At 45.9% G+C, this 13,962-nt stretch overlaps 1 protein-coding gene and 1 long non-coding RNA gene across 4 annotated transcripts in view; one reads left to right on the top strand and one right to left on the bottom strand.

The window, feature by feature from the left end:
- Positions 1–116: 116 nt before the first annotated feature.
- LOC108589957 (uncharacterized) lies at positions 117–13,687 on the top strand. 2 transcript variants are annotated; one of them, XR_013531663.1, is made up of 4 exons: positions 117–222; positions 1,377–1,482; positions 7,021–8,420; positions 12,647–13,687. It is a non-coding gene; the product is annotated as an uncharacterized LOC108589957 (long non-coding RNA). The 2 variants fall into 2 exon arrangements; XR_013531662.1 differs by having other exon boundaries at positions 117–445.
- The window catches only part of LOC128930662 (putative bifunctional dTTP/UTP pyrophosphatase/methyltransferase protein), a 45,777-nt gene continuing 39,850 nt past the window's right edge, over positions 8,036–13,962 (bottom strand). For both annotated transcript variants that reach the window (XM_078363528.1, XM_078363529.1), the window contains one exon: positions 8,036–8,381. In XM_078363528.1, the coding sequence (XP_078219654.1) occupies positions 8,161–8,381 (221 nt within the window). In that variant the 3' untranslated portion in view covers positions 8,036–8,160. The remainder of the gene's footprint in view (positions 8,382–13,962) is intronic.

Raw genomic sequence — 13,962 nt, 5'->3', positions numbered from 1 at the left:
CAGCCCACGCCTCCATCGACCTCCTGCGAGGTCACGCCCAAGCCACGCCCCTATGCCCTTGCCTCTAGGCCACGCCCAGGGCACACACCTCCGGGCTCCCGTCAGGCTCCGCCCCCGCTGCTGGCGAAACTCCGCCCTTATCCTGGCCTCCCGGGCTCTGTCCGCGCCCCTGGCGCTAGCCCCGCCCGCCCGCGGAGGCTGACATTCCCGCTGGACCCGCAGGTTGGGGGCGTCCCTTGGGAGGAAAGGCGGGAGTGGATGTTTGGGGTTCCTTGCGGGCGCCACGTGGATCATGGAAATGCTGGTGTTCCCTTGGCTGTTGTACTGGGCAGCTGTGGGGCTGGAGGTTTCTTATCCGCACAGGAGGGCCGGGCTTTGACATGGGGGTCTTGTGGGCACCACGTCTGAGAATGTGGAGGAGACGGGGGTTCCCCGAGGGCCAGGGGTGAGTGTCTTGGAGTTGGGGGCTCCCTCTAGGCCAGGTGCGGGTGGCGTGGAGTTGGAGTCCCGGGTTACTCTCCCCTCCCCAGTCCTTAGGGGGCTCCGGTTACTCTCCCACCCCTAACCCTCGGGGGTCTCGGGTTACTCTCCGCTGCCCCATCCAGGTTGGAGGGGCGCGGATATGGGGGTCCCCGAGGGCACGGTGGGAGGGGCGTGGGGGTTGGGGGTTCTGTCGTGCCAGGTGGGAGGGGCGTGGATATGGGGGTCCCCGCGGGCATGGTGGGAGGGGCGTGGAGAAGGGGGTCCCCTCGGGCCAGGTGGGAGGGGTGTGGAGATGGGGGTCCCCTCGGGCCAGGTGGGAGGGGTGTGGAGATGGGGGTTCCCTCAGGCCAGGTGGGAGGGGCGTGGGGGTGGGGGTACCCGTCGTGCCAGATGGGAGGGGCGTGGGGCTGGGGGTCCCCGCGGCCATGGTGGGAGGGGTGTGGAGAAGGGGGTCCCCTCGGAGCGTGGTGATGGGCGCGGCGTGGGGACTCTCTGTGGGCGCAGGGTGGGCGCTGTGAGGTCTGGGGCACCTTGGTGTCGGCTGTGCCTTCACCCCCTAAACGGACCCCACCTCCAGGTCGCCGGGTCCCTGGCGCGCCGCAGGCTGCAGGGGGCGCCCGTGAGCTGTGCGAGGAGTTTTTTTCTTAAACCCCAGGAAGTTTCACACCCACCTGCTGGGTGCACACCCAGTGTGCTGTGGAGACTCGGGTACCGTTTCCCAGCCTCTGTGACGCAAAAGATTGTGAAATAAAATGTTAGAAATAATCATGTGGGCATTATGGTCCAAGGTAATAGTAATAATAATGTACCCAGATCATATTGCAGTCATGTCTATGCACAGAAAATAATTACACAGTTAATTTTGTTAACTGTGAAAATCCCACCATGTCCAGCACATTCTGGGGAAAACGAAGAACCGTATTGACAGAAGTCACAGAAGAGTCGGATCGATGGGAGGAAAAAAACATGGAAACCGTGTGATGTCTCTTTTTAAATATGGTAAGTTTTTGAGAAACAATTTTTTTTACAGAGCGGCAAATAGATTGTGATTTCAGATTTTTGCAGGAGTAAGTGTCTCCATTTTGAAGCAATAGAAGGAACCACAGCTTCACAGACCGTGGTGCATATAAGATAAAGTCGTGTAGGCGAGTTTTGTTTCTTTCCTTGTTTTCTAATTATTTATTTTATTATGTGTTTATTTTGAGATGGAGTCTCCCTGTGTTGCAGTGGCCTGATCTCAGCTCAGTGCAACCTCTGCCTCCCGGGTTCAAGCGAGTCTCCTGCCTCAGCTTCCCTGAGTAGCTGGGAGCATGGTGGTGCATACCTCATATCCCAGCTACTTGGGAGGCTGAGGCAGGAGACTCGCTTGAACCCGGGAGGTGCAGGTCGCAGTGAGCCGAGATCGTTCCCCTGCACTGGAGCCTGGGAGACACAGCGAGAGTCCGTCAAAAAAAAAAAAATTCACCATTTCAATCTTCCACCATACAGGGCGTATTAGCGATGGTTCTCTAGGGGGACAGAACTCATATATATGTATATTCCATTATATATATATACATTCTATTGTATATATATGTGATAAATACACCTTATATATATTTCATTATATGTTATATATATTCCATTATAAATATGCATTTATATTCCATTATGCTGTACACACATTATAAATATATGTTATATATATTCCATTATCTATACACCTTATCTATATATTCTGTTATACATATACATTATATATATTCTATTACAAATATGTATTATATATCCATTATATAAACATATGCTATATATATTTCATTATATATACATTTTGTATATATTCCATTATATATACAATTATATATATTTCATTATAAATATGCATTATATATTCTATTTATATATATGTTATATATATTCCACTATATATACCTTCTATATATTCCATTATATATGTACATTATGTATATTCCATTATAAATATGCATTATATATATTCCATTATATGTGTTATATATATTCCATTATGTATACACCTTGTCTATATTCCATTATATATAAATTATGTATATTCCATTATAAATATGCATTATATATATTTCATTATATGTGTTATATATATTCCATTATATATACACCTTGTCTATATTCCATTATATATAAATTATGTATATTCCATTATAAATATGCATTATATATATTCCATTATATGTGTTATATATATTCCATTATATATACACCTTGTCTATATTCCATTATATATAAATTATGTATATTCCATTATAAATATGCATTATATATATTCCATTATATGTGTTATATATATTCCATTATATATACACCTTGTCTATATTCCATCATATATAAATTATGTATATTCCATTATAAATATGCATTATATATATTCCATTATATGTGTTATATATATTCCATTATATATACACCTTATCTATATTCCATTATATATAAATTATGTATATTCCATTATAAATATGCATTATATATTCTATTATATATATAAATATATGTTATGTATATTCCTGTATATATACACCTTATACATATTCCATTATATGTATACATTATATATAGTATTACAAATACGCATTGTATAGTCCATTATGTATATAAACATATATGTTATATATATTTCATTATATAAACATCTTATATAGATTTCATTATATATACATTATATATATTCCATTATAAATATGCATTATATATTCTATTATATATATAAATGTATATGTTATGTATATTCCTGTATATATACACCTTATATATATTCCTATATATATTATATATTTATATTCCATTATAAATATGCATCATATATATTCCATTATGTGTTATATATATTCTATTATATGTACACCTTATATATAGTCCATTATATATACATTATGTATATCCATTATAAATATGCATTATATATTCCATATGTTATATTTATTCCATTATAGATACAGCATATATATATTTCAATATATATACATTATATGTATTCAGTTATATATACCTTATATATTCCATTATGTTTATATATTATATGTTCCATTATAAATATGCCTTATGTGTTCCATTATATGTTATATATATTCCATTAAATATACACCTTATAATATATTCCATTATATATATACATTATGTATATTCCATTATAAATATGCATTATATATTCCATTATATATGTTATATATATTCTATTATATATACACTTTATATATATTTTAACATATATATACATTATATTCAATTATATATACCTTATATATTCCATTGTTTATATAATATATATTCCATTATAAATATGCATTATATATTTCATTACATATAAATATATGTAATGTATATATATTCATTATGTATATACCTTATATATATTCCATTATACATTATATATATTCCATCATAAATATGCATTATATATTCTCATGTATATGCATTATATATACCATTTTTAATATACACATATACATAAATACATATCTAATATATAAATATATAATGTATACATATAAATATATATAACTTCCATATGTATATATAGTAGCTAATTAGTAATTATATATAGATACATTTAAAAAGGAAGTATATACATATATAAAGAAGTTTTATTTATATATATTTATGTATCTATATATAAAGGACTTAATGACTAACTGACACAGTCACAAGGTCCCACCATAGGCCATCTGCAGGCTGAGGGGCAAGGAGAGCCAGTCCGCGTCCCCACAGTGAAGAACTTGCAGTTCAGTATTTAAGAGCAGGAAGCGTCCAGCACGGGAGAAAGGTGGAGGCTGCGAGGAGAGGCCAGGCCCTGTTTTACATTTCTCTGCCTGCTTTATACTCCAGCCGTGCCCCCGCGCCCAGCCAGAACTGGAGCATTTGGAAGGTGTAAGTGGACGTGGTGTCTGCCCTCAGGCCCCCTTCTCCCATTAGACGCAGGTCTCGCAGCCTCAGCACTGCTGATGTTTGGGGCTGGAGGCTTCTTTGCTGTGGGCCACCCTGGGTGCTAGAGGGTACTGAGCATCATTTGTGGGCTCCACCCACCAGGTGCCAGGAGCACCCCCCACCCCCATAGGGACACCAAAGATGAACGCAGACACTGAACAGTGTTCCCCAACGGGGGATGGGGTGGGGGGACCTGCTCTTGGTTGAGATCCAATGCCATATGCACAAAGGTATATATAGAGAGATAGATGGGTAGATGAATACATAGATAATAGATGGATAGGTGATGGATAAAGATATATGGATAGATAGATGATGGATATATAGATGATAGATGGATAGATAGATGATAGATGGACAGATGATGGATAGATGATAGATGGATAGATGATGGATAGATAGGTGATAGATGGATAGATGATGGATACATCGATGATAGATGGATAGATAGATGATGGATACATAGATGATAGATCGATAGATGGATAGATAGATGATAGATGGTTAGATGATGGATAGATAGATGATAGATGGATAGATGATGGATAGATAATAGATGATGGATAGATGATAGAGAGATGATAGATGATAGATACATGTACACATAGATGAATGATAGATAATGGATAGATAATAGATGATGGATAGATGATAGATGGATAGATGATGGTGGATAGATAATAGTAGATGATGGATAGATGATAGATGGATAGATAGATGATAGATACATGTACACACAGACAAATGATAATGGATAGATAATAGATGATGGATAGATAGATGATAGAGAGATGATAGATGGATAGATGATAGATGCACACATAGACGAATGATAGATAATAAATAGATGATAGATGGATAGATAGATGATGGATATATACATGATAGATGGATAGATGATAGAGAGATGATAGATGATAGATACATGTACACATAGATGAATGATAGATAATGGATAGATAATAGATGATGGATAGATGATAGATGGATAGATGATGGTGGATAGATGATGGATAGATGATAGATAGATGATGGATAGATAGATGATAGATGGATAGATGATGGATACATCGATGATAGATGGATAGATAGATGATGGATACATAGATGATAGATCGATAGATGGATAGATAGATGATAGATGGTTAGATGATGGATAGATAGATGATAGATGGATAGATGATGGATAGATAATAGATGATGGATAGATGATAGAGAGATGATAGATAGATGATAGATACATGTACACATAGATGAATGATAGATAATGGATAGATAATAGATGATGGATAGATGATGGATAGATGATAGATGGATAGATGATGGTGGATAGATTATAGATGGATAGATGATAGATGGATAGATAGATGATAGATACATGTACACAGAGACAAATGATAATGGATAGATAATAGATGATGGATAGATAGATGATAGATGGATAGATGATAGATGTACACATAGACGAATGATAATAAATAGATGATAGATGGATAGATAGATGATGGATATATACATGATAGATGGATAGATGATGGATATATACATGATGGATAGATGATAGGTAGATGTACACATAGATGAATGATAGATAGATGATGGATAGATGATAGATGGATAGATAGATGATGGATACATGGATGGATAGATGATAGATGGATAGATAGATGATAGATGGATAGATAGATGATGGATGGATGGATAGATGATGCATAAATACATGATAGATGGACAGGTATGGCTTTCTTCAGTGGGGACACACAGTCTCAGTAACCCCCAAATCAAGCCGCTCCACCCTTCCAATTGCCTGACATCACGAAAGAATGTGTAGGTGGTTTGGTGCTTTTTTTTTTATAAAGACGGGGTTTCACCATGTTGGTCAGGCTGGTCTTGAACTCCTGACGTCAGGTGATCCACCCGCCTTGGCCTCCAAAGTGCTTGGATTACAGGCGTGAGCCACCACGCCCTGCCGTTTTGTGCTTAAGAAAACAGATAAAATAGGCCTGGAGAGGTGGCTCCCAGCACTTTGGGAGGCTGGGGCGGGCGAATCAGCTGAGGTCAGGAGTTTGAGACCAGCCTGGCCAACGCGGTGAAACTCCGTTTGTACTAAAAATACAAAAAATAGCGGGTGTGGTGGCACACGCCTGGAATCCCAGCTACTCGGGAGGCTGAGGCAGGAGAATAGCTTAAACCCGGGAGGCAGAGGTTGCTGTGAGCCGAGATTGCGCCATTGCTCTCTGGCCTTGGCAACAAGAGCAAAACAGTCTGAAAAAAAAAAAAAGCCAGACGAGGTGGCTCATGCCTGTAATCCCAGCACTTTCAGAGGCCGAGGCAGGTGGATCACCTGAGGTCCAGCGTTCAAGACCAGCCTTGCCAGTGTGGCGAAACCCCGTGTCTACTAAAAACACAGAAAAGCTGAGGCACAAGGATTGCTTGAACCCACGTGGCGGAGGTTGCGGTGAGCTGAGACAGGCCACTGCACTCCAGCCTGGGTGACAGTCAGACTCCTTTTTTTTCCCCCCTACTCTTAGGATATGCTTAAGTTAGAGACTCCATCTCAATTAAAAGAAAAATGTGTGGGTTGCTTTGTGCTTTCAGAAAACAGCTGAAGTAGGCCAGGCGCGGTGGCTCACGCCTGTAATCCCTGCCCTTTGGGAGGCCGAGGTGGGCAGATCCCCTGAGGTTAGGAGTTCAAGACCAGCCTGGCCAACACGAAGCCCTGTCTCTCCTAAAAATACAAAAATTAGCCCAGCATGGTGGTGCACACCTGAATTCCTAGCTACTCAAGAGGCTGAGGCAGGACAATCACTTGAACCCGGGACGTGAAGGTTGCGAGGAGCTGAGATCCTGTCACTGCACTCCAGCCCAGGTGATAAGAGTGAAACTCCATCTCAAAAAAAAAAAAAAAGATGCATTTCAGTCCCGCGGCAGGGGCTAGAGGGAGTCCCGCTCATGGGAGTTGCTGCACCAAGTCAGGAGACATGGAAGCTGCCTGGAGAACTGTCGCCCCACGGCCTGTGGGCATTCAGGGGTGAGCAGCAGTGATGCGATGGTGTCCCACGCAGGAAATGCCCTGGAAATCGTGCGGAAGAGGGGAAGATGCAGGCAGGACTGAGACCCTGACAGGCAGACACGGGCACCGTCACAGCGGCCGTCAGACCGTGAGGAAGCATGAGAAAGCCCTGTGTCCACCACCTGCCCCGGGAGTCCACACCGGCTACTCTGCAAGGCTCCTGGCTCCCAGGATGTCTCCTGGGCTGAAGTGTCATCCCTGGCTGTCCCTCTGTTCCCTCCTCCACAAACTCAGCCTCTGTCTTCTCCTCCCCAAATGCAGCCTCCACCGCTCCTCCCCAAACTCAGGCTCCTTTCCCCACTCCCTAAATCGAGCCTCCATCCCCTCTGCAAATGCACCTCCTTCCCTTCCTCCCCAGATGCACCCTCCTTCCCTTCCTCCCCAAATGCAGCCTCCTTCCCTTCCTCCCCAAATGCAGCCTCCTTCACCTCCTCCCCAAATGCAGTGTCCTTTCCCTCCTTCCCCTCCTCCGCAGATGCAGCCTCCGTCCCAGATGCAGCCTCTTCCCTCATCAAACCCCCCACAGAGGATCCAGACACAGGCTTTTGCTTTCTTTATTCACCCACGACTGCATGTTTCTGTGACTGTCCTGTGGCAGCTGGGGATGGGGCGGCCCCCTGCAGCCTGCGGGAGGGTGTCCCTATCACGAGCATGCTGCCTGGGTTTCAGGGACCCACTCTGGTGGCCAGCATGGCATCCAGGATACCCCCCAAGTGTGCCACCTGCACCTGGCAGAAGCCGTGTTGCTCTAGCAAGCACTGGTACTCGCCCGGGCTCCGCTCCCTGCCCCCCAACTGCACCAGCATGTTCAGCGACTGCAGCAGGGCGACCCGGGCCTCCCTCTTCTCTTCGTCCAGCAGTGTCTCCACCAGCAGCAGGCCGGCCCCTGAGGGGAGAGCAGAGAGCTGGAGTCTTGGCCAGCCAGGTAGGGATCCTTCAGGGGCCAGCAGGGCACACAGCGGGCAACTGGAGCTCAGAACAGTGAACAGAGGCTGCCGAGAAGCCCTGCCCAGGAGACCCACGCAAGTAGGGGAGGGGAGAGAGATGGAGACTCCATGCAGGGCGGAGAGACAGGGAGAAGATTAGATTGAGAGATGGCTGGCTGGCTGGCTGCATGGCCTGGGCCTGTTCCCGTTCTCCTGGATGGATGGATGAACAGATGGTAGAAAGATGCATGGATGATGGATGGCAGATGGATGGATGGATGCATGCATGGACGAGAAGGATGGATGGATAAATGGGACATGATGGGTGGGTAGGTTGACAGATGGATGGATGGATACATGGATGCAAGGATGAGAAGGATGGATGAATGAATAGATGCTGGGTGTGCATAGGCAGATGGATGGATGGATATATGGATGCATGGAAGAAGAAGGATGGATGGATGGATGAATAGATAGATAATGCACGCCGAGATAAATGGATGGATACATGGAAGCATGGATGAGAAGGATGGATGAGTGAATACAAGGTGGGTGATGGACAGGTGGATGGATGGATGGATGGATGGATGAGGACAGATGGGTGAGTGAACAGATGGCAGATAATATATAGGTAGATGGATGGATGGATGGATGGGTGCATGGGTGAGAAGGATGGATGGGTGAATAGATGTTAGATGATGGGTAGACGGATGGATGAGATAGATGGACGGATGGGTAGTTAGATGGATGTATGGGTGAGAAGGATGGATGGGTAAATAGATGGTAGATGATGGATGGGTAGATGGATGAATGGATGGGTAGGTGGATGGATGGATGCATGGGTGAGAAGGATGGATGGGTAAATAGATGGTAGATGATGGGTAGATGGATGGCTGGATGGATGGGTAGTTAGATGGATGTATGCGTGAGAAGGATGTGTGGGTAAATAGATGGTAGATGATGGGTAGATGGATGGATGGATGCATGGGTGAGAAGGATGGATGGGTGAATAGATGGTAGATGATGGGTAGATGGATGGATGGATGCAAGGGAGAGAAGGATGGATGGGTAGATGGATGGATGGATGCATTGGGTGAGAAGGATGGGTTGATGGGTGGATGGATGGGTGAGATGGATGGATGGGTGAATAGATGATGGATGGGTAGATGGATGGATGATGGGTGGATGGATGGATGGATGGATGGATGGGTAGGTGGGTGGATGGATGGATGCATGGGTGAGAAGGATGGATGGGTGAATAGATGGTAGGTGATGGATGGGTAGATGGATGGATGGATGCATGGGTGAGAAGGATGGATGGATGGATGCATGGGTGAGAAGGATGGATGGGTGAATAGATGGTAGATGGTGGATGGGTAGATGGATGGATGGATGCATGGGTGAGAAGGATGGATGGGTGAGAAGGATGGATGGGTGAATAGATGGTAGATGGTGGATGGGTAGGTGGATGGATGGATGCATGGGTGAGAAGGACGGATGGTGAATAGATGGTAGGTGATGGATGGGTAGGTGGATGGATGGATGCATGGGTGAGAAGGATGGATGGGTGAATAGATGGTAGATGGTGGATGGGTAGGTGGATGGATGGATGCATGGGTGAGAAGGATGGATGGGTGAATAGATGGTAGATGATGGGTAGATGGATGGATGGGTGTATAGATGATAGATGATGGATGATGGGTGGATGGATGGATGAGATGGATAGATGGATGGGTAGGTAGATTGATGGATGGATGCATGGGTGAGAAGGATGCATGGGTGAATAGATGGTAGATGATGGGTAGATGGATGGATGGGTGTATAGATGATAGATGATGGATGATGGGTGGATGGATGGATGAGATGGATAGATGGATGGGTAGGTAGATGGATGGACGGATGGATGCATGGGTGAGAAGGATGCATGGGTGAATAGATGGTAGATGGTGGGTAGATGGATGGATGGGTGTATAGATGATAGATGATGGATGATGGGTGGATGGATGGATGAGATGGATAGATGGATGGGTAGGTAGATGGATGGATGGATGGATGCATGGGTGAGAAGGATGCATGGGTGAATAGATGGTAGATGGTGGATGGGTAGGTGGATGGATGGATGCATGGGTGAGAAGGATGGATGGGTGAATAGATGGTAGATGATGGGTAGATGGATGGATGGATGCATGGGTGAGAAGGATGGATGGGTGTATAGATGATAGATGATGGATGGATGATGGGTGGATAGATGGATAGATGGATGGGTAGGTAGATGGATGGATGGATGCATGGGTGAGAAGGATGCATGGGTGAATAGACGGTAGATGGTAGATCGTGGATGGGTAGGTGGATGGATGGATGCATGGGTGAGAAGGATGGATGGGTGAATAGATGGTAGGTGATGGGTAGATGGATGGATGGATGGACGGATGGATAGATAATAAATGATGGACAGAAGACAGATAGGTGACAGATGATTGTTACAAGCCCAGACACAGTGGCTCACGCCTGCCATGCTAGCATTTTGGGAGGGTAAGGCGGGGGGATGGTTTGAGCCCAGGAGTTTGAAACCAACCTGAGCAACACAGTGAGAGAGACCCTGTCTCTATTGTATTTTTTTAAAGGAGGATGACAGATGATAGATGTATAAAGAGAGACACAGACGGGGTGGGGAGAGGGAGGAAGAGACAGAGAGACATAAGGCAGGAGCGGAGAAGGAGGAAAGAGGAGAAACAGAAAGATATTGATGATAGATGAGACACATAAAAAGACAGAGGAGGAGAGAGAGGAAGAGGAAGAAAGACAGAAAGACAGGGTGCAGTGGGTCACATCTTTAACCCCGGCGCTTTGGGAGGCTGAGGCGGGAGGATCGCTTGAGCCCAGGAGTTTGAGAGCAGCCTGGGCAACATAGCAAGACCCCATCTCTACAAAAAAACAAAACATTTTTAAACTATCAGGGCATGGTGACATGTATGTGAACTCTCAGCTACTCGGGAGGCCGAGGTGGGAGGATTGCTTGAACTCCGGAGGTCAAGGCTGCAGTGACTTATGATGACAGATGGTCCTCCAGCCTGAGTGACAGAGTGAGACTCCAATCACCATAAAAAAAAATTTTTTTTTTTTTTTGAGACAGAGTCTCGCTGTGTCGCCCAGGCTGGTGTACAGTGGCGAGATCTCAGCTCACTGCGACCTCTGCTTCCGGGTTCAAGCCATTCTCCTGCCTCAGTCTCCATGGTATTACAGGCGGCCACCACCACACCCAGCTAATTTTTTATATTTTTAGTGAAGATGGGGTTTTACCGTGTTAGCTGGGATGGTGTCGATCTCCTGACCTCGCGATCCACCCGCCTCGGCCTCCCAAAGTGCTTGGATTACAGGCGTGAGCCACTGCGCCCGGCCACAAAAAACTTTTTTTTTTGAGACCAAGTCTTGCTCTTGTCATCCAGGCTGGGGTGCAGTGGTGTGACCTCGGCTCACTGCAACCTCCGTCTCCCGGGTTCAAGTGATTCTCCTGCCTCAGCCTCTTGAGTAGCTGGGACTACAGGCACCCACCACCATGTACAGCTACTTTTTTTTTTTTTTTTTGTATTTTTAGTAGAGACAGGATTTCACCATGTTGGCCAGGCTGGTCTCAAACTCCTGACCACAGGTGACTCACCCCACTTTGTCCTCCCAAAGTGCTGGGATTACTGGTGTGAACCACCATGCCAAGCCACAAAAAAAAGTTTTAAAAAATTAGCTGGGCATGGTGACGCATGTGTGTAGTTAGTCCCAGCTACTCAGGAGGCTAAGGTGGGGGGATGGCTTCAGCCCCGAGGGCAAGGCTGCCGTGAGCTGTGACTGTGCCACTGCATACCAGCCTGGGTCTCCGAGTAAGAACTTGTCTCAAAAAAATACGTGAGTAGGTAGATATGGCTGGGCGCAGTGGCTCATGCCTGTAATCCAAGCACTTTAGGAGGCTGAGGTGGCTGGATCACCCGACGTCGGGAGTTTGAGACCGGCCTGACCAACATGGTGAAAACCTCTCTACTAGAAGAAATAAAAAATTGCAAATATTAGCCGGGTGTGGCGGCTCACGCCTGTAATCCCAGCCCTTTGGGAAGCTGAGGCAGGCAGATCACGGGGTCAGCAGTTCGAGATCAGCCTGGCTAACACGGTGAAACCTTATCTATACTAAAAACACAAAAAATTAGTTGGGTGTGATGGTACATGTGTGTCGTCCCAGCCATTCAGGAGGCTGAGGCGGGAGAATTGCTGGAACCCGGGAGGCAGAGGCTGCAGTGAGCCGAGATCGCACCACTGCCCTCCAGCCTGGATGACAAGAGCAAGACTCCATCTCAAGAAGAACAAAGAGAGAAATGGATACGCACACACACAGAGAGAGAGAGAGGGAGAGAGAAATGAGTGGAGGCCCCTTGAGCAGCTGAGCCTGTGGGGAGTCCCGTTTCAACCCACAGGAAGTGAGGCTCCTGGCCCTGGCTCTGTTAAGCTCATCAAGCGTTTTCTCTGCAAATATTCGAGGAATTTTCACTGCGGCTGCAACGTTCAACTCTTGAGTCCGGGAACAGAGCCTGAGCACCTGCGAGACTGCCTCAGGGCCAGCTCCTGTCACTGTGGAAATCTGGTGCATGGCCCTTGCTGGACCCCTGGAGCTTGGGGTTCCTGCAGCCCCACCTGCTCCAGGAGCAGCCTGGGTACTCGGGGAGACACGTGGTGTGAAGACTTTGAGCTGAGATGCTGTGTGCTGTGTGTGTGCACGGGCACGGGTGCCTGTGTAGAAACATACATTAGTCACAGCTGACCCTTGAGTAACATGGATTTAAACCGCAGGGTCCACGGCTGTGTGCATTTTCCTACGTCTCGGCCACCCCTGACATGGCAGGAGCTACTCATGCTTCCTCCTCCTCTGCAGCCTCCTCAAAGATAAAGATGTTTGAGGCCGGGCTCGGTGGCTCACAGCACTTAGGGAGGCTGAGGTGGGCAGATCACGAGGTCAGGAGTTCGAGACCAGCCTGGCCAACATGCTGAAACCCCGTCTCTACTAAAAATAGAAAAATTGCCTGGATGTGGTGGTGCGTGCCTGAAATCCCAGCTACTCGGGAGGCTGAGGCTGGAGAACCGGTGAACCTAGGAGGCGGCGGGTGCGGTGAGCCGAGATGGCGCCACTGTATTCCAGCCTCGGAGACAAAGCGAGACTCCACCTCAAAAATAAATAAATAAAAGATGACCCACTTGAATACTAAATAAACTTTACTATTTGAATGAACACTAAATACACTTTCTCTTCCTTAGGATTTTTATTTTTTTGGATTCGGAGTCTCACTGTGTTGCCCAGGCTGGGCAGTCTTCATCTCGGCCTCCCGGGTTCAGCTCCTCCTGCCTCAGCCTCCCGAGTAACTGGGAATAGAGGCGCTTGCCATCACGCCTGGCTAATTTTTTTTTAGCAGAGATGGCATTTTGCCACGTCGGCCAGGCTGGTGTTGAACTCCTGACCTCGGCTGATGTACCCAGCTTGACCTCCCAAAGGGATGTGAGTCTGCG

The sequence above is a fragment of the Callithrix jacchus genome, chromosome X, assembly GCF_049354715.1.
Source record: "Callithrix jacchus isolate 240 chromosome X, calJac240_pri, whole genome shotgun sequence".
Lineage (NCBI taxonomy): Eukaryota > Metazoa > Chordata > Mammalia > Primates > Cebidae > Callithrix > Callithrix jacchus.
This window is presented reverse-complemented; position numbering and strand designations above follow the sequence as displayed.